This window comes from Crinia signifera, chromosome 1 (genome assembly GCF_055691185.1).
Source record: "Crinia signifera chromosome 1, ASM5569118v1, whole genome shotgun sequence".
In the NCBI taxonomy this organism is placed as follows: Eukaryota; Metazoa; Chordata; class Amphibia; order Anura; family Myobatrachidae; genus Crinia; species Crinia signifera.
The window spans coordinates 336377888-336400534 of record NC_139217.1 but is presented as its reverse complement, the minus strand read 5'-3'; the positions used below and the strand labels follow the sequence as shown (position 1 = coordinate 336400534).

The 22647-nt window shown below is 43.6% G+C and overlaps 1 protein-coding gene across 4 annotated transcripts in view; it reads left to right on the top strand.

Moving 5' to 3' along the window:
- Positions 1-22647, top strand: part of EMID1 (EMI domain containing 1) — a 94258-nt gene that overhangs the window by 12516 nt on the left and 59095 nt on the right. For all 4 annotated transcript variants that reach the window (XM_083145501.1, XM_083145507.1, XM_083145515.1 and 1 more), the window contains exons 4-6: positions 16496-16585; positions 20467-20528; positions 20642-20741. In XM_083145501.1, coding sequence (XP_083001627.1) covers positions 16496-16585; positions 20467-20528; positions 20642-20741 — 252 coding nt within the window. The remainder of the gene's footprint in view (positions 1-16495; positions 16586-20466; positions 20529-20641; positions 20742-22647) is intronic.

Sequence of the window (22647 nt, the reverse complement as noted above, 5' to 3'; positions counted from 1 at the left end):
CCCCACTATCCATGTCGGCGTGGAGTTGATATTATATAGTGTGGCGAGGGCAGCAAGCCCCGAGAGGGGACGCGGATTATGCCACGTTTCGGGCTCGGTGGCACGCTGCGCTCGCCACACTATATAAAATAAACCGAATAAACCGAATAAAGCCGAAGTGGATAGTAGGGGTATGAAAAGGTCGGAAGGATGCGTTCCACCGCCCCTCGCTGCGCTCGCCACGCTTTGAGGTGGCGAGGATAGTGGGGGGGTGCCTAAATCTAATTGCATCTCATACAAATGTATAGCAAAGTCAATGGCATCGCACTCTATAAAATCGCATTCGATCGCATGCGATTTTGCGGTGCGATCACATGCGATACGATGCGATCGCATTGCACCCGCGGCCAGAGTGAAGTGAATAAATTACATAAGGAAATTGCATCGCACGGAAAAATCTCATGCGATGCAATTTTCTGATGCAGAATTGCCCACTAAGCAAGTTGCTTAGTGGGCGCCCTGCTACTACATAAGTATCAAATGGTATCCTCTAATTACACAAAAATATTTCTAGATTCCAGCGCTAAGAGGATGTGCAGCTACGGGTTAAATGAAAATGGTGTTTTGTCATGCACCATAAGGAATACTTTGTAGAAAGAAATTCAAAAACCCAAAAGCGCTACCTCTATTAATATATACCAACACCAAAGAATTTAAAATGGAGTGATATACATAACTTTTTAACCATGGATAAACGGCTATCTTAGTCAATAAATGTCCTCCAATTATCTGAAAAACAATCCAAAAAATACTCCAAACTTGGAGTCTTTTTGGGATTGTTTTTCAGATGGACTAAGATAGCCGTTTATCCATTGTTAAAAAGTTATGTATATCACTCCATTTTAAATTCTTTGGTGTTGGTATATATTAATAGAGGTAGCGCTTTTGGTATCCTCTAATTGTCAACTCACATGGTGCATGGTGTAATTATGAAATGGGTGTAAATCCCAATCAATCTAGCTTTCAAGAAATAAAAGCAGAGTAAATGAATGCATCAATAACATTCACCTAGCCCTGAATAGTGAGTTTTATTAAACTCACCATCGGGTATCCCCCTGGCCCACCCCGACGGTTGATACACCTAAATACAAATTTAACTCTAAACCTTATATAACTTAACTTAAAATAAAGTTACGACACAAAGTGCTGGCGTTTCAAAAAGAATGTCAAATTTATTTTGACAATTAACTAAGACTATGAATGGTGGCGGCACTAAAGAACGGTCACTATAGGAAAGGTGGGGTTAAAGATCACTAAGCATACATACAATGCTGGGTGACCACTCTCCCTGGTCAGCCATCAGGCCTGGTGGTGACGGCCATTCCCCGGACAGAAGCATGGCCCATGACAATCGATGTCGAGGGAGAGTGCACCCTTCTACCTACACACACACACACAGAGTTCTTAAAGAATGACCGTTCTTTACCGCCGCCGAAGAGGAAGAGAAATAGGGAAGGGTGGGTGGGGCTTCTTGAACAGAGGGTGATCACTCTAAACTCGTGATCATTCCTACCCTGTCTAAACCCTCCCCCTGCTCTGATAGGCCTTGTGCCCATCCCCATTACAATAGCATGTGACCAACAGCAGAGTGTACCCTGGGAGAACCCTCAGTGTCAGAGTCAGAGTGTTTACCTTTCCATGAGTAATAAGGACTTGAACGAGGAGTTAGAGTGTGTCAGGGAGAGAAAGGGGTTTAAGCTGGGTGGCATGGGTCTTATTGAGTTTCAAATTGCCTTATTACTTTTAAGTCCCATCCCAGGAACGAATTTCCCTCTTCAACTTGTAAAAGCTGTGAAAATATTGGTAAAGACATTTTTACTGAAACGCAGAGCACAGGAAAGTGTTTTAAATTAGGATTGGCATTATCCTGTACATACCAATGGCCACGGCATAAGAAGTTAGTTAATTGTTTTCCACTAATAAAAAACAACACAAGCGGCTTTTTTCAGAATTTTTTTTATTGTTTTTGCATGGTTCCGCACAGTTATGACTTAGACCATTTTCATTAATTGAGAAAATGTACCAACTATTGCCAATGAATACAGTTTGCAGAGCAAATTAAAATAAACCACATAAATATATGGTTTATAGGCTTTCTGGTGCTAATGAGGGTTGGCAAAAGCGAATGCGTACAGTAAGTGATAGGGGTGATCTAAGAAAAGTTAGAATTTTAGAAGAAAGAATGAAAACAAATGGTTATGCAGAATTTAACAGATACGCTAATTTTGGTAAGGAAAATGGCATTATGTAAACAAATGAAAAGTGGATATGAAGTAAGACTTTCGAGTCAGTACATTGTCTTCATTGTCTTCTAGTCACATGATTTAGCAGACCTTGCAGCAGCTGGGAAGTTAACATTGTGAAGCAGCTTGAGGGTGCTTCAAAACATCATAAAAGAAGAGCTGTTCGAAGGTTTTATCTGACAGCCTTTGCAGTTTTTATAGCTTGAAGTTGTCAAGGGAATACCTTGTTGTCAAGGGAATACCTATTAAATTTGATGGCACACCTAAATTATGTTACATATTTCTTAATCAGTGCACTTTTCTCTCCAGCCTATGAACTTTCCTTCAGACAGGACATGTGTAACATACATAGGGTGACATTTAATAGGATGCAAATTTTAGTCACTTTCCGAAATCGCACCTTATCGCACTTTTCAAAATCACATTGTTTTCCGGAATACGCATATTTAATGCAATGCAAAATCCGGGCAAAACGGTGCGATAATGTGCGATTTTTAGTCATGAAAATGTGCGATTTTACTCATGAAAATGTGCGAATTTGAGGAAATGTGAGATTTTGTGTTAAAAAAATGAAAAATAAAATGGCGTGAGGGCCCCCTCCTGAGTATAACCAGCCCCAGGCTCATTGAGCCGGACCTGGTTCCAAAAATACGGGGGACAAAAAGCGTAGGGGTCCCCAAAATTTTTGAAACCAGCCCTGGACTCTTGGACCCATCCTGGTTCCAAAAATACGGCAGACAAAAATCTGGGGGTCCCCAGTATTTTTAAACCAGCACCCGGCTCTAACAGCCCGCGGTGTCATGCCACAGCCGGGGGGGGGGGGGGGCACTTTTTACATAAGGTCCCATGGCCGTACCATAAGCACCGTGGCTGGTCAGCCTTGGAAAGGGTACCTGGGGGAGTGAGGACCCCCCTCAATAAAGGAGTCCCTCCCCCGGCTTCACCCATCCAGGGCTGAAACCTGGGGCTGTCACTGGCATCCCTGGCCATTGGACGACGGCCTGATAGTGTTAAATCATTCATACATAACATTGCTTTATACAGGTGAACTACAAGTGCCAGCAGGCTACCCCCGCACGCTGGGACTTGGCGAACCACATGTCCCAGCATGCGGGCATTAATGGGCCCGCAGGTACTTGTAGACCACCTGTAAAAAGAATGTTAAAATAAAACACACACATAGAGAAAAGTACAACTTTATTACACACACACCTCACTTTTACACCAATATACTTACCGAACTAGGGTCCAGCGCTGCCCTCCCTCCTCCAGAGCCAGCTCACCCCGCACTGACAGCGGGGTGAGCCGGCTTCCTCCGGCGCTGCTAACAGCTTTTATAGCACTGTCCCATCGCTATAGAGGCTGCTAGCGCGGTTGATCGATGCATCTCCATGGACCCCTTTATTGGGTGGCTCTCCACTCCCCCAGGTACCCCATCCAAAATTCGTGGCAAAATGACGCTTTGTGAATTTCATTAAATATGCGATTTCGGAAAAACATGCGATTTTGGTGTGGTTTTTGCAGAAAAATTTGCACAAAAAAAAATCTCATTAAATGTCACCCATTGTGGCTTTGCTTTCTGTATCAGCCCTTGATTGGGTCTCCCCATTATGGGAGACATCAGATCCTCTTCTTTTAAATTATACCAAACTCATCTCATTTAGATTTTCAATAAACCTATTTTCAGGGTCCCAATCAGTGGCACAATATGATATCCACTTCCAAACCCTTTCTCCAGAATTAAAATGGAATGAAGATAATGTTCTTATCCGGTCTTTCTGATTGTATCAAAGATGATTTAACTACCAGAGATCTTCCTACTACACTTTCAGAAATAATATCTTTATGCACAAGTTAGATCTCCATTACCGCGAAAGACAGTATGAGAAATCCAGACAAGACCGCAGTCTAGTTTTTTCTAGTCCTCATCCTGTTCCATCTACTCCTTCCCAATATATAGATGAACTTATTCAGATCAATAGATCATGATTAACGCCAAAGAAACGGAAACCAAGACCTTGTCAGAACCTATACCTTTACTGCAGTGAGGCAGGACATTTAATCACTTCTTGTCCTTGCAGTCCGTTAAACTCCTGGCCCTAGCTGGTCTCGGAAAAGCCAATTTGGGACATTGTCCCAACAAGTCTGATTCTATCATAAGTTCAAATTATTCTTCCTGATGGTCCATTAAATGTATCATCTTTTCTTGTATCGGGAATTTCATAACTGCCCATTCCGTGTCTGCACATCGCTTAAGATTTCGTTATTGCCACTCACTTTTCATCACTCCAAGGTGGACGGGAATTTTATACGTCAAGGTTCTGTTACTCACGAAACATTAGACTTTTATGTTGGGGTGTTCCATCGAAAACAACTTTTTGTATTTCCTAAGGCAACCCATCCGATCGTATTGGGATTTCATTCTCCACAAATAGATTGGAGAAAGATGGAGATTGTGTCTTGGAGTTCTATGTGTCATGAATCCTTTTTGCTAAATGCTGCCGAAGCTACCGGGTCTTGTCATATTCATTTACCCTATTTATCATTTTCTGACATCTTCAGCAAGAAAGCTGCAAATAATTTACCTCCTCACCAGAAGTGGGATTGTCCCATAGATTTATGGCCAGGGAAAGTTCCTCCACATTGTAGAACCTACTCACTCTCCCTTCCGGAGAAACAGGCCATGGCTGAATATATTAAAGAAAATCTTCAAAAAGGCTTCATTTAAGGTTCTACCTCTCCCGCTGGATACAGGTTTTTTTATTTGCATCAATGTGGTTATCTAAGACATTTTTACCTGCTGAACTATCCTATTGGGAACAAAACCTCTTAGCAATTACACTTGCTTTAGGAGAATAGCAGTATTTGTGAGAGGGGCCAAGTTTCCTATTTCCGCTATTACTGACCATAAGTATTTATTATACCTGTAGAATGTACAGTGCATGTATCCAAGACTTGCTTGTTGTGCTTTTTGTTTTTTGAACCAGATTAAATTTTGTGTTGTCTTTTCCTCCTGTATCTCAAAATATGAAAGCTAATGCTTTTTCTCAGTTCTTTTCTCTTTCTCAAGAGGATAGTAAACAAAATCCAGTACTTAGTTCTACAGTATTTGCTAAAGTAGATGTTATGTCGATATCTCATGCTAAGCAGAAGGACGGGGGGGGGGGGGGGTAGGTATGGACTACAGAGGGTTAAATATCATTACAATCAAGAATCAATACCTCCTGCTTTTAATAACAAACCTCTTTGATCGGTTCAAAGGAGCTACTATTTTTTCTAAATTAGCTTTGGGAGGAGCCTATAATTGAATTCATATTCGGGCCGTTGACGAATGGAAGCCGGCATTCAACACTAACAATGGTCATTCTGAATATTTAGTAATGCCTTTCGGCCTCAGAAATGCCTCTGCCATCTTCCAGGAGTTCATGAATGAAATCTTCCATGACTTGCTGTACTATTCAGTAGTGGTATATCTAAATAATCTATAATTTTTTTTCTCAAAACCTCCAAGATCATCAACTCCATGTCAAGGAAGTTCTCCAACAGTTATGAAATAATCAACTTTATTGTAAATTGAAGAAATGTGAGTTTGAGAAGGAAGCAATTCCCTTCTTAGGCTATATCATATCCAGATCTGGTGTACATATGGATCCAGAGAAATTAAAAGCTGTTCTCAACTGGTCTTGACCCATGATATTAAGAGCTATCCAATGTTTCATAGGATTCACTAATTATTTCAGGAAATTTCTTAAAAACGTCTCTTCCATAGTTAGTATGATTACCACATTAATTCGTAACACAATTAAAACAAGTATTTATTTCCGCACTCATTCTTTAACAACCCGACAACACGCGACCATTTATTCTGAAAGTGGACTCAGCCTTCATCTTGGTTGGAGCAGTTTCATCTGCCGAGGGGAAATTGCTTCAATGCTGTTATTTATTTAAGAAATTTTTACCTTCTGAAAAAACTATCCCACTGGGGAACAAGAACTCTTTGCAATTAAACTTGTTTTGGAACAATGGCGGTATTTGTTAGAGGGAGCCAAGTTTCCTATTTCCGTCATTACCGACCCCAAAAATGTATTATACCTGCAGAATGCACAGTGCATGAATCCAAGACTAGCTCGTTGGGCTCTCTTTTTTACCAGATTCGATTTTGTTGTGTCTTTTCATCCTGTATCTCAAAATGTGAAAGCTGATGCATGTTCTTGGTCCTTTTCTCTTTCTCAAGAGGAGAGTAAACAAAATCCAGTACTTAGTCCTAAAGAATTTGCTACAATAGAGGTAATTTTCATACCTCATGGAAAAACGTTTGTAAATTCTAAACTAAGACCTCAACTTTATTGGGCCCATGCCTCGCGATTTGCTGGCCATGCTGAGTTTCAAAAGATGCTCAAGTCTTCTAATTTTGAAACAGCCTTGGTCCTACTTGTCAATGGACTTTATCACTGATTTACCTCCTTCTCAAGGATACAATACCATATGGGTAGTGATTGACCCATTTTTGCTAATTGGCACATTTCGTCCCATTGAAAGGTTTACCCACCACTCCCCAATTAGAGCAACTCTTTATCTCAAAAATATTCGGCCTACATGGACTGAGATCATTTACAACAGTGTGCAGAGTGCAATTTGTAGCAAGATTTTGGAGAGCTCTATGTTCTGCATTACAACTCAAGTTGAACTTTTCTAGTGCTTACCACCCTCTAACCAATGGCCAAACAAAGATGTTGATTCTTACATTTATATCTAAGATCCTCTCAAGACAACTGGATAGAACTATTGCCATGGGCTGAATCACTCACAATTCCAGTTATGTAGGGCCCCTATTGCAACCAACAACAATAGGACAACATCCAACAAGGTCCAAAAGGGCTTGGTGTTCTTTCATGGTCAGCACACGCTGCTCAGCACCAGCAAAATGACTTTATTAGACGCCTCCTTGTCCTGGGCTCCTTCTCACCTTTCATTGCTCCCAGCCTTCTTTCCTTGGACAGGACCTCTCAGGCTCTGCCATTCCTGGGATTAACCCAAAGAGAATCCTACAGGCTGTCGGAAAGTGTAGCTGATAAACAGATATATTCGTGTCATGCTATTTACAGAGTACAAATCACAGAGACTACAACTCCCACATTACTAAGGGACACGCATCCAAGCTGTTATAGCAGCTATGCTGTACTAGCTTCAGGGTTACTTATGGGCCATAGTGGGATTAGGGGCCCTGAAGCTTAAGCTTCATTAGTTTCACAGTAGATCCACCCCTGCAGGAGAGACATGCAATATCCTGCATTAGACAGTTTAGGAATGTAAATATTACTTAATTTAGTGAAAGCTATATCAGATTTTCTGCACAGATTTCAAGGTTAAAAAGTTAGTGCTGGAGATCATTTCTCTTTTTGCAGTGTGGAGAAAGCTAGGTCATTACATATTTAAAAGTCAAAGTTTTGGAAAAAGATTGGTAGTGGATTTCTAGTTGTGACCATGATTGTGTCTTCAATTGTGTGATAACTGAGATCTACTATGATGTCTCAATGTACAGTTGCCTAAGGCAAGTAGCAATTGTTTGGTGGTTAGGAACAAGGTGTTTGAAGAAGTCCTCTAAATAGGCTGTCAACATGTTATATCACATCTCTATATGTCTCTATCTCAATCTGTACTATCTGTAGACATGTTGGGGGAAATTTACTAAAGGAAATTTGTAAAAAAAATAGGTGTATTTGTATTTAGAAATACACTTATTTTTGACATTTACTATCCCGAAAATACGGCAATTCGTATTGATAGCACATCAATACGAATACGAATTGCCGTATTTTCGGGATAGTAAATGTCAAAAATAAGTGTATTCTTCATTATATACCTATGATGGATCTACAGTGTCTTGGTAGACAGTCATTAGGTCGACAGCATGTGGTTGACAGGTTCATATGGTCAACACATATTTTTTTGTTTATGTTTTCTGAACATTTGCTTGATTTATTAATGTATAATGCATGTGTCATATATACCTGTGGCAGTGGCGTAACTATAGCTTCGCAGCCCTCGCGGTGGCGGGGGGGGGGCGCAGAGAAATTGGGGGCGCCGCCGGGGGGGCTGCGGGGCTATAGTTACCCGCGGTCTGCGTCTCGCCCGGCTCTCTGCCGGGACCTGCCTGACCGTCACGGTCCCGGGGCCGGCTCCTGCTGCAATGAAAATTGACAATTAGAAAATGGCTGCCCCCATACTGCAGACAGTTTTCTGTCTGCAGTATGGAGGCAGCCATTTTCTAAGAGTCAGTTTTTATTGTAGCAGCAGGACCCGGCCAGGACCGTGACGGTCAGGCAGGTCCCGGCAGAGGGCAGGATGTGACGCAGACCGCGGGTGCAGGTACGGGGGGTGGGGCAGGTTAGGTGTGTGGGGGGGCGCCGAAAAAACGTGCGGCGGGGGGGCGCAAAATAGTTAATTACGCCCCTGACCTGTGGATAACATAGTATAACATTAGCGAGCCTTCTTGCCTGAAGCACGGCAGGTGAGATGAGCCCATAAAAGTATACATTTATACTGATGGTGTTTACATATTAATAAACATCAAGATTTGACCCAAAATACAAAACATGTGTCCGCCTTTTGAGCCTGTCAACCTTGTGTACCTGCTGACCTTTTTCTATATTATCTTTTTTTCATGTCGACCTTTTCATCATGTTGATCTTATGCATGTCAACCTTTTTGTGTGACGATCTTTTGATTGTCAACTAATAGTGGGTAACCTTTTGCCTGTCAACGTAAACACTGTCAATCTAATGACCCATACCCCTGTAAATGTAAGCACTGTAGATAAATATGTATATGCACTTTTTTTTTCGTGTTACTGAATGTATTTTTGACACAGATGTTTTTATGTCATATAATGTGCCTCATATGGCATCATTCAATGCCAGGTGCACTAAGCTTCAAAAGTGATAACATTATGGGCGAGATCTACTAAGCCTTGAAAAGTGATAAAATGGAGAGTGATAAACAACCAGCCAATCAGCTCCTACCTGACGTTTTTCAAACAAAGCCTGCTACATGGCGGGTAGGAGCTGATTGGCTGGTGGTTTATCACTCTCCATTTTATCACTTTTCAAGCTTAGTACATCTTGCCCTGAGAGTGATAAACAACCATCCAATCAGCTCCTGCCTGACATTTTTCAAACACAGTCTGTGACATGGCAGGTAGGAGCTGATTGGCTGTCACTTTTGAAGCTTAGTGCATCTGGCCCTCACACATTTCCATCTACATATGGATCTCACCATATTTAGCAGACTACATCTTAAGGCAATAATGTGTGATTAAGAGGCACATGTAGGATAATTGTTCTGTGCCTATGCTGACAGGACTGTGGGCTAATCCGAGGTGATATGTAGAGATCTGGCTGCTATCAGCAGGGGCGGATTTAGGGATGAGGGCGCCCCTAGGCACAACAATTATGTTTGCGCCCCTCCCCCCGCCTAATTGTATTATTTTTATTGATTACTTATAAGCCCTCATACTAATAAGCCCTTGATAATAGCCAATATAACGGATTTATAAAAAAAAGCCACTAACTGTGACATGTTCTTTTAATATGAATACATATTTACTAAGTAGGACAGTTTACAGGGGCAGTATCTGCATGTCCTATCCATTTACACTCTATTTAAGATGAAATATAGTACAGTACAGTGGATATTTTGCAGTTATTGGTACATTTTGGGCTGACAGTACTATCAGAGGCATCCAAGTGCCGCCCCCAAACTTGTGCCACCCCTAGGCACGTGCTTCACGTGCCTAATGGGAAATGGCCGGGAGGCTCCCAAAAATCGGGTCCCCCTCCCGGCCCCCCAGAAGGGGGGCATCCCTCCCGGATTAGGGGGACCCCCTTCCCCCCCACATATCCCCGGAGGCAGAAGCTTTAAATTGCCGCGATTTTCGGCTTTTTCGGCGGAAGGGGTCAGGGCTAAATATGCAAATCGTGCACATTTAGCCCAGTCCCCTCGTTGGAGACCCGCATATTGCGGGATTTGCATTACTGGGGTCAGGGACTGATGATGTCTCCATCAGGCCCCGCCCCCAGAAGTGATGCTGACAGTCTGCTCTCTGAGGAGAATGTAAAAGTCGGCAACCCTGATATATATTCAATTAGCCATGGGACAAATATAACACTGATACAAGTACACTACTAGTACTGATACACTAGTGCACCGGTACTGCTGATACGGTACAGATACATACATTGATAATTGTACAGATTTCTCTCAGGATATATACAAAGGTTGGAAGTGTTTCTATTTGCAGTCATCTAACTGGCTGTAAAAGGAGGAGATTGGTTATATCCATAGATGGCTGTTTCATGGTTGGCATGGGGGCTGGAACACCCTCAATAGTTCTGCTACTAACCAATACCAATGGTTAGAGACAAATTAAGGGAAGCTCATGAGCATTATGTGATGTAACCATGTTGTTAAACCCCGTATAACATAATAAATACAGACCATCTATACATTGGTAATAATTTATTTACAATGAGTGAATAGATGCAGAGAACACAGCATTTTTTTTAAAGATTGTTCAGATAAGCAGTAGTCTCACATTCAGAAAGCTTTTATAGATGAGGGCTGGTCAGTAATACACTGTTCTATGACTCCTTCTGTAATGTGTACTGCTTTGCAGCAAGCTTTGTTATTGTACTGCTAGGATTGGAAAGTATAATGTGAACACAAGAAAACCATGTGACAACCATAAACCATAATAGTTGGGTGTAGTAGAGTACTATCCTTTCACATGGAGCAAGGGGTCATAGCATACATTGATATAGAGCTCCATTAAATCTCTGGCGGAGGATTATGCTATATGGGAGAAGATTATAGAGGATTTTCCGTGTTTCAGCAGGATTAAACATTTGTACCTGTCTCCGAGTAACACGAAGGGTCAGTCTACAACATATGTAGGATTGGGATTGATATGAAATCCCGGCCGTCAGAATCCCGGCATTCAAAATCCCAACGCCGGAATCCCGACTGCCGAATTCCCCCCCTTGCGGGTTCGCTGCGCTCGCCACGCAGTAGGCCCGGTGCCTCACTACGCTCGGCATACTAATTTATTCTCCCTCTATCGGTGTCGTGGACACCCACGGAGGGAGAAAGTGTCGGGATTTCGGGAACGTCAGGATTTTGAACATCGGGATTCCGACCGCCGGGATTTGAACTGCATCCCGTAGGATTGGATTTAAGATCACTAACATGTATGCTTTCTATGCTATGAGAGTTACGGATCTATTTATCAAGTCCTTCATCCCCAGTAATCATACAGAAACTGTAGTTTTTATATTATTACCACTACATTTTTTTATTGAGCCTCTAAGGCAGGAGATATCGCAGATCACACGAGAAAACGCAGCAGTGTAAACTTGTTACTGCTGCAATTAGCAGCAAAAGCAAAGGTGTAAAGGTGCCCACACACACACGGAGCGTTTTGGACATGCAATGCCATGCTCGCTCCCGCTCACATCACATAGCATTGGACTAGATCGCATTGCATCTAGTTCAAAACGCACAGTGCGCATGGCACTTTGGGCCTTATTCTGGTTGGAGCGGCCGGGCCGTACGCGTACGTCCCGGGGTTTTTTCATGATCTGCGCATGCGTAAATTCGCTAATGCGCAGGCGCGACCACTCCACAACGCTTACGGACGGGTCTCTACGTGCGAAAAAACCTGTACGCGAGTGTACGGGCATTGGGGGCGGCATAGGGGCGTGATGAGGGGAGCGGCCGAAATAATGAGGGAAAATGGGCGTAAATATGGGCGTACACGGGGGTGTGCACCAAAAATGAGCGGTGCTACTACCGCACGATCGACTAAGGCACCGTTCATTTCGGACACAAAACAGGCGGCTGCCAACCGCCATCTCAAACCACCCCTACAGATACCGCATGCCAGCGTGCGCCTGAGTTTGCTAATTAACGCTGATTCCTACTCAAACACATACACCTGAATGTAATAAGCAATGCTGCAGTCCAAACCATGATTTCACTACCTGCAAGCCACACACAGCACTCAAACACATTGGAAGCTTATCTTTCTATACTTCTCGACATTTAAAGGTTTGTTTAATTTAAGGTAAGAATCTTTTGAAGACCTGCTTATATATGCTAAGGTAGCTATTTGCTAAACAGTTATACACATTCACTACGTGCTTTCATAGACTTTACACAGTAGCACACTCAATCTACACAAGTCGACATGTGTCAACGTGTTCACTCTAATACAAACATAGGTTTTGTATTTAGGATACAATAACATAAACCACATCTAACACCTACAAAGGATGTTTCAGCAATGTTTTAAGCCCATGACCACTATTTTGCACATTAATTAATTCAATCAATTAATTAATTTTCATAATTATAGTTGAAAGGCAAGATTTGCAGGTCCATATATATGAAGGGTATGTCAGCGTACACGGACGTACGCTCACTCTCACGAGCGGTGACATAAGCTGACTTTTCTATTGAAAACAATAGGGACCCGTCCGTGCAAGCTGGCGTACGCTCAGATCTCCGCAAGAAGGCGGTGGGAAGACGGACGAGAGATGTCCGTAAACGGCAGCGTACGCTCAGTTGTACGCCAGTTGTCGGAGTGTAAGGGCTGGCCCGTCCGTGTACATTGGCGTACGCTCATTTGTACGCCACTCCCCTTCTACGTTGTTTATGCCCGTACATATGCGGCTGAGTTGTGGGTGGACTTAACCCCAACGGCCGCGTGCGGCTAGCGTACGTTAATAGCGAACGTACGCACGTTTGGCCGCTCCGATCAGAATAAGGCCCTATGTGTGGCCACCTTTAGGCTTCACCAGGAGTCAGACAGCTGCTATTGAGCCAGACCAAAACGCAAAACTTGTCTCAAATTGCATGTTATTATTATTTGTCAGTTGGTTTTGCCTTTTAAATAATATTACCACCTTAAATCTCTGTGCAACTGCCCACAACTTGCAGGCTGTTACAACTGGGCTCTTATCTCTGCCCGCACATTTTCTGGTATCTGGACAACGGGTAGACATCAAAAAGATCGACAACCTCAGCACCATTAGGTCGACAAACAAGACTCAATCAGACTTTCTACCAGTCTCCCCAACTTACCCCTTCAGAAACACTTTTTGCTTGCATTTAGTGGTGAAACACTATCTGCCGCCGCCCGACGTCCCCCACCCGTTGTCTTGGGTGCGTGCACCCGGCGAACAGTCTGTACACACGGTGTATGCACATACGCAGAAGCTTTAAATTGCTGCGATTTTTAGCTTTTTGTCGGAAGAGGGCGGGGCTAAATATGCAAATCGTGCACATTTAGCCCCTTCTATTATTGTAAAGTTCTTTAAAATATGTGTATATATAATCTAAAAAACATGTTAATAAGAAATTATAGAGGGCAATTTACAAAAACAAGATCACAAAATGGGCTAATTGCACAGTGCAGCTGCTTCGGACCCCCGTGCCTATGTCTCCAAAATACTAGAGGTTTGCCCTACTGTGGAGGGAAGTGGAAAAGGATGCGAATTGAATAAAAGTGTGAAAATTAACTCAAAAGTCCAGTTTCCTCCAACATATTGACCACCCTTTTCATTGAATACATATTTCAAATGTTTCTTCTAAAATAATGTTTTGTTTAATCAATTCTGATTTATACAATAAGATAAAGTACATTGGGATCTTCAGTGGTTGACCTACTGACCGTATACAGTAAAAATATATCACACAATATATTTTATATTGTGTACCCAGCTTTTTTCAAAGACATCATCTTGATGACAATATGTATATGATGACAGAGACAGAGAAAAGCTCCTTGCCATCAAGTTGGCCTTCAAAGTTTAGAGACATTGGCTAGAACTACTATGTATACTATTATTAGTGTCACTCATCATGGAACATAAGATCCCACAGATATCTTCCTTAGCATGATTCGGCCTCAGCCAACCTCTCCATAGTCCTGGCTTCATCTATTAATTCTGGCTTGGCAAAGGTTCTTTTTTCTCAACTTTCACAAAAACACGCTCCTCTAGAGAGCCCTTTCCAGAGATCTGTACATGCATATTAGAGACCGAGGGGTAGATGTATGAAGCAGTGATAAGGGGGAAGTGAGCAAGAGAAGAAGTGGCACATGGCAACCACTTTGCTGTATAATTCTATATTATGCAAATTATAGATGTTACGGTACTTGTTTCCTAGCACGGCGCACGTCGGGTCCCATCGCATACCTTAACTTAAGGTATGCGATGGGACCCGACGACACAATTTTCGGGCTTTAAAGACGTTTTTAATACACTTTAAAAATCGGCCGCATCGCATGCCATTATAATGCGATGCAACGCGACCGACCCGATTTTTACATTGGACCCAATGTAAAAATGGTCCCTGAGACCCGATTTTACATTGGACCATATGTTATATGCCCCCCATTATGTGAAATGCCACCCCATTGTTAACGCAATGCCATGATCAACGTCAACCTGAAATGTGGCTAGTGTAGCGAGCACGCGAGGGGCGGCAGTACGCATCCTCCGACCTTTTCATATCCCCACTATCCACGTCGGCGTGGAGTTGATTTTATACAGTGTAGCGAGCGCAGCGAGCCAGCGAGCCCGAAGCATGGCGAGTGGACGCGTAATACGTCTGAAGTAATGCGCGTCCCGCCACGCTTCGGGCTCGCTGCGTTCGCCACACCATATAAAATCAACTCCACGCCGACGTGGATAGTGGGGGTATGAAAAAGTCGGAGGACGCGTACCGCCGTCCCACGCGGGCTCGCTGCGCTCGCCACGCTTCGGGTATTTATTTAAAAAGTATTATGGTGTGCATAAAATATAGCAATTTAGAAGCTGACTGATGACTTTGTCAGGCATAAAGCAAGTACATTCAAGTTCCCACGATATATTATATATTACCAATCCACACTGTATTGAAGTAGATGCTGGGTGTGTAGAGCCTTGGAGGATTTGAAGGAGAAAGATGTGCAATCTTACAAATCTGTGCAGAGTTACCAAGGTATGAAAAGCCAGAAATTCCTGGCAATTGTCTGAAAGACATTTATGAGGACATTAAGGAGTCGCTGTTTCTAAAAAACGCAAGATTGCATATCTTTCTCCTTCAAATCTCCAAGGCTCTACACACCCAGCATCTAACCATGAGGGTGGGTTTACAATTAAAAATCGAGTCTGGGGGGCATTTAACATTGGGTCCAATGTAAAATCGGGTCTCAGGGACCATTTAACATTGGTTCCAATGTAAAAACTGATTTTTGCGACCCGATTTCATACAATTAAAATCGGTGGCGCCCTGCTAGGAAACAAGTACCGCTGATTAGTTGACATGGGCCACTCCTTTAAAGCAATAAATGTGAGGGTGATAAAAAGTGATAAACGTCCAGCTAATCATCTCCTAACTGACATTTTTAAAACACAGCCTATAACATGACAAGTAGGAGCTGATTGGCTGGACATTTATCACCATCACATCACTCTTTTTAAGGCATAATACATCTTCCCCAATATTCATTGAAGAGCTTGCACTGACCTCCATGATGGCTATAGTATGGCTTGATTAGTAGAGCTGTGCAATTAAAATCACAACGTTCAGGATTGGGGATGCCAATCCTGGGGCATTTATTCAATCCCATGATTCGGGATTGAAAAGTGCTCATTCCTGGGATTCCCGGGATTGGCTTCCCTGATAAAGAATAAAATGCCCCCCCCCCCAAAAAAAACTGCACAGAGCCTCACGCCAGTTCGGGAGCAGCTGGGCAGCAAACACAGTCTAATCCCGAAATCCCGGGATTGGAAACTCCAATCCCATGATTGAAATCCTTACAATTTTTGGGCCAAGTTCCGGGATCCTGACGATCCCGGGATTGGGTTGCTGACAGCAGCAACCCAACAGTCAAAGACCCGACTGATCCCAATAAATATTTAACCTTAACCCACCCCTCCTGCAATTTAATCCTAAACCCCCACCACACAGCCTAATCCTAACCTCCCAAACTTCCGTAACCTAGCCCTAACCCTCCCACTAGTTCCTAATTCCACTAGCGTCTAACCATAACCCTTCCCTGTACTTACCTTCAAGATCAAATGGAATTCTGACCTTCGGGATTCTGCTGTTGGTATTCTGACTGCAGAGATGCTGACTGCTTCTGGTAACTATTCTCTACTGTTTTACAGCCCTTGGATCCCCGGCAGATGTAGAGGAAGCTCAACGTATCAGAACTACCTTACATAGATTGTCCACTAGGGAAGGGGGCAGCTTCTCAGGTAACTGATCACATTGCCATAACTGCGTTGTTACTACCCTCAGATAACCCTAGTGGTGGGCACTGCAATGTGACTTGTACAGACTTTTGGGTATATTTCCATGTAATGAAGTCGGTGATGGGAGGATGATTGTTGTTATGTTCCTACAGAATAAAATACTTACTAATGAGTGTTTTATGGGCTTCCAAAGTCATAATGAAGGTTGTGCTTCACTGCACAGGTTTTCACACTAATATGGCACAGAAGAATAATCACGTTTTCTATAAACACTAGTTACCAGCATAACAGCAATGTCAGCATTGGCAGAATGGAGTAACACATTGATTGCTCTGTCAAGTGCCATCTAGTGTCTGTCAGTTTGCAAAGCACTTGCATTCCCCCATAGGGATGAGGAGCTTTTTATTATATAGAGGATAAATATTTTCCCAGAATGCATTAGCCAGAAGCACAGACCAGGAGACTGTTTCCACTATTATAGTGGTTAGTTGGGTTTCTCTTTGTGAATTAGAAAGAGCAGAACAATAATAAAATGAGAGCACATATGCTAGACTTGCATTGGCGTGTTTAGTATACTTGCTTATGTTTAAAAGAAAACCACAGTGCTTGGCGTCTGCAAGATGTTAGCACCATGGCACGCGCAGTTCTTCATGTCTGGGTGAGTGAACTGCTGAGCATTGTGTATTTCTGACATTCTCTGACATTGTGCCTACAGACTATTATTGGGGGCATGGAAAGCTGTCCTGCATTTAACCTTCCAGTTTTCCAGGCTCTTTTGAGGTCAGATGGGGTTAAAAGCGGAGTTTACAAACTCTGCCAAGCCAGCTGGGGCAGAGTGGGCAGCTGTGCTGGAATCAGCTGCTTCACTAAACCTACTTAACCCATGCACAGCTACTACTAAGATGGAAGTTTATAATATTGTGCTGCCTGCATGCTTTTTGTTACTGCCTGCTTCTGGCCTGTTGTAGAAGACTGATCCTAAGAGGGATATGGTTTAAGAGGTTCTCTTTGCCTGTTATTTGCACACTTTATTGTATCTGACCAATACGGAATAAGTCTAAGTGGGACTTGATGACATCACAGAGTAAAATAGGTCTTCAATCTTGGCTGCTACCCATAGCCCTCTAGGGGTTGGCGTGAGGAGAGGAAACTCCCCTGTGCTGCACAGTGTGATCCACTTGTTTCCAGAGCAACCATTGCAATGTGGCCAGGAGAAGTGATTACAGAAACACAGAGAGAATGAAAGTTATAGAACAGGAGGCATCTGGCACATTTGAAATGGGGAGATGAAAATGAAGAACAAAATATTTTCTTTTGCTTGTGAAAAAGTAAAGTGGTTGTATACTATGCAAGATACAGAGTAAGAATGCAAAAATAACATCAGTAGAGAGAGAACTGAATACGCTAGTATTAATGAAACTGAACAGGCTACGGGGGAGATGTAACTATCAAGTATTTAAGAGTGGCCCATAGGGAAACATAGAATTTGGGTTAAGGTTGACATATATTGAGTCGACCATCAAAAGTCGACAGACATGTTTTTTAACTGAATGCTGACAGAGACAACATGGACACAGAAAAATTGCACTGTGTCTCCTTGCATAGTTCGCTATTGTCGCCATGCTTCGGGCTCTGTGCTATTCTCCCTCCATGCCCTAGTGGATGGCAGGGCATGAAATTCCACCTGTCGGCACATGTTGTCTCCAAAAACCCTGAAAAACCCATGCTGACCTTTTTGGCTGTTGACCTTCCCAATGCCGACCTAATGATTGTGTCAACCTTTTGACCCTGTCGACCTTAGGCCAGTTGACCTTCAGTGGTCGACCCAATGTATGTGGACTTTAATAGTGTCGACCTAACGACTGTATACCGCCCAAAGTAGCCCATCTACGTCTTACGGTTATTTATCTAGCACAGTTCCTCCTGAGATGTCAGGGAACGAGCAGGAGAATGGCACTGGGCGGAATAATAAGCTGCAATGACTAGTGATAAGAGCAAGTGAGTATGGGAGCAGTGATTTCTAGAGAGAGACACGTAAGGGTTATTGAGTGAGAGAAGTGAGTGACGGCGAGCAAGCAAGATGGAATTAAAAACATCTGTTTAATATGTTGGAGAGCCTGACATACACACAGCTCTGTAATTATGGGTAGTTTGAGAGAGAACAAAACTTGAAAACTTCTGTGTATTTCGGTGTATGCACTTGTGATGTACGCGCATTGCATGGGCAAAACGCTCCGTGTATGGGCACCTTAATTCAGACCTCATTGCACAGCTGCTAATTTTCGGAACTCGGCAATCAGGTATACACCACTATATCAGAGTGAAACTCACCTCCGTGCAAGCCTGTGAATTGCTTAACATGGCTTGCGAAAATATTACAGTCCTGCGATAAGCTGCAAATTCATTGAATTGAATGATTTTTCCACTCTGTACAGTCTATGGGGTGTATTCAATGCCATGGGCGAGCGGCGACAGCTCCATTCTTTGAGCGAGGGGGAATCGGCGTATGCGGCTGCAGAAGCAGCGAGACTCACGGATAAATACAGAGGGTTCGCTGCATTAGCCGCGGGTCTCGCTGTTTGGGGGAATCCTCGCCGTCCAGTGACAGCGAGGATTCCCCCAGAACGATGAATAGGGCGAGCGGCCGGCACGGGGGTTAAACAGCGAGAATCGCTGGTTTTCTGCGATCCTTGCTGTTTAACCCGCTCGCCGGCCGCATTGAATACTACCCTATGCGTAGCCCAGGACAAATTGTACTCGATGACTGCCATAGAAACAGGCTGGTCGGGCCATAGCTGACTTTCCTGAAAACACCTGGGCATGACTGCATTCTCCCTGCCACTCCTAGGAAACAGCCGGTTACCACCTACAAAAGCCAGGCTTTTGTCAATCACCTTGCAAACGACCAGCAATTAAAAAAGTAGCAGGATTTAATCACAGTAAGGTCTCGCGCATGCATATTACAGGCCTTACACATGATCAGGTTTTTTCTTTGCTTTGGCCATATAACAAAGACTAAGGGCGAGATGTATCAAATGGAAAATGCGGTAAAACCCCGGTTTTACCGCATTTTCCAAAGTATCAAAAATGATACCGCAGTGTAGGGTATCGCCTCGCCGACCCCCCCTCTCGCTTACCTTCCTGAAGGGTCCTCCTGGACCCTGGAAGGTAAACCCCTCCTCCCCCTAGTGACGCAGCCGGACGTCCTTCCGGCTGCAGGGGGGGAGGAGGAGGCGCCGGGGACAGCTTGCTTAGCTGTCCCCGGCGTGAGGGATGCAGGAGCCGGCTGGGAGGTGACGGAGACCCCCGCACACCACATTCCAGGTATCGCGGGGGGCCTCCGTCACCGCATCACGATGCCAGCCGCATATGTTAGTACATATGCGGCGGCATCGCGGCGGGGGGGCCGCGAAGGGCGGCGATGTATTTTAATACATCCCGCCCTTAACCACTTACCTTCCATTGCTGACATACCCATAAACCTTATGTGGATGGCGACTTATCTATATTTATCAAGTGGCAGAATGCCTAATATTTTTTTTTCTAGTAGGTGCTGCTATCCATATGCAGCGTTACAGATAAGAGTCCCATTGATGGCTTTGAGGACTCAGTAATCCTTTCCAACCTGTTGGGTTGAAGATCTACAGCATTGCTTCAGTGCAGGGTCAGCTGATCCGAAAAGTAGCTTTTCCCACGATCCCTAACAGTGAAGTGGCAGTGATACTTACCACTGCCAATTAATTGGGCCAGACTTGCATGCTTGACCTGAGTCAAACAAAATGGATTAAATAACATTATTGACTTTTGAACACAAAGCTGCATATGATCTAGGTATAATACATTTTATTGCTTCATTTTATCCTCCATGTTTTATTTTGACGTAGGATGCCTGAACTGCAGTCAGATTCCAGAGTTAAGCGAGCGCCTAAGTTCTTTAGAAGCAAAGGTAATTTGATCTAAGTTAATGCTTTTAGTTTGTGTATTAATTGTTTATGCTTTTCTAATTTATTTCTTTGTGCATATAATGTAGCCTAATTATTTTCATATTCCTGTTAACAGGTTGCAACGATCATAGCATCTGAAGTGGACGCGCGATCGCCATCTGGGTTATTGGGAAGCTCACCAGCACGTGGTAGTCCTGGGGAGGTGGGCATGAAGGGTAGGACTTAAAAGTACTCTGTACCTCTGCTGCTATGATTTTTGATTCTCATTTGCTTCTCAATTGCTTAGTTGCATATTCCAATTCTGTCTTTTTAAAAAAAATCATAATCAGAACTATTTGTTTACTACTGTCTCCAAGAGCATGCCACCATCAACTGTTATATGTTGTTATATGTTGCAGATTAATATTATTATTATCATCATCAACATGGATTATGTTTTAAGGGATGTACACATAGGACCTTATTCAGATCCATTTGGTCCTCCGCACATTCGCGCAGAGGACCGGTGTTGAGCACCTGCGCATGCGCAAGCGCGTTTCTGCGCATGTGCAGATGCAAGGTGAATGCACCCACAGTGAACTTTTGGTTCGCTGGGTGCACGCACCCTACACAGCGGTGGGGGACGGAGAAGGGCGGGGGGCGCTGGCTAACACCATTAGCATATAGGAACGCACAGAGTTTCATGGGCATTCCCATGAGAACGCTAGGCGTTCTAAGGCTAATGAGGCCGTGACGCGGGTGCGGAGAGTGGGCCGCTGACATCACCGGATGTCCGTTGCCTGCTCTGTCCTCACACAGGGCGCCCACAGTTTAGAGTCACTATATAGGTGTCTCTGAACTGTGAGCCCTGTAGAAATCATTCGATGGTCGGTGGCCATTGAATGATTTCTCCCCGCATGCAAATGGAAGATGATGTAACATCCATATGCAGCCGTGCGGGGACTCCTGCGTGTGAGGGGAGGGGGTGGCTGGCAATGCGGACCATAAACCCGTGGCACCCCTGCAAGTGTCTCGAGGCACCGCAGGGAGCCACGGCACACAGTTTGGGAACCACTGCTATATAGTATAGATCTGTAATATATAGTCTTGCCTGCAAAGTCTATTTTTTGATTCGATTTCGATGTCTCAGGGCTGTGCGGCGTGGAGTTGATTTTAGATAGTGTGGCGAGCGCAGCGAGCCACCGAGGCCGAAGCATGGTGAGGGGACGCGGAATACATGTAAAGTAATACAGGTCCCCACGCGGGGCTTGCTACGCTCGCCACGTTTCGGGCTTGGTGGCTCGTTACACTCACCACACTATCTAAAATCAACTCCACGCTGACGTGGATAGTGGGGGTATGAAAAGGTCGGAGGACGCGTACCGACGCCCCTTGCGAGCTCGCTGCGCTCACCACGCTTCGGGTTCGCGTTGATAGTGGGGGTGCATTTAACATTGTAAGCACCCTTTAGAGTGCTTATAAAATTAAAAATCGCATTGCATCGCATGCATCGTATGCGGCTATATGGCATGCAACGCATGCGATGGCATAAGATGGAAATCTTGGGCGCCGTTCTAGGAAACAAGTACCCAATTTTGCTTATATAAGCAAAATCTAATGGAAAGATAGAACAAATCATACCGTGTGTACAGGGCATTACTCTCCTGTTCATGCTCTATGTCCTTCCAATCGTTACTTGTTGCCATCATTTGTAAAATGACATTATGTCTAGCCACAGGCTTCATATTGACCTTTATTTTGTGCTGGTTTTTTTTTTTTTTTTTTGCTTTTAAATGAGTAATTTGACTTTTCTAAGGAATAAAACACTTTAAGTGCTTCTTGTTTCTTAAACACAACATACGCAGGAAACGTTAGGCACTGTGGAACCATAGGCTATTACTGTTCCCCTCTACCCCATGCTGAAATTTACTATTTCTCCATTGATTAGCCTCCTAGATGTTTGTGTGGAATTAAAATAATGAAATAAAAAATGTACTGGAGATCTTTAAGGGTATATGTAGGACTTAAACAATAAAAACCCACATGATTAAAAATAAATAGAAGCCTAATCTACCTCAGGCAGGCCATAACTTGTGCATAACTATCCCTTGTTTATATTTGCATAAAGTCTCATTTCCTGTG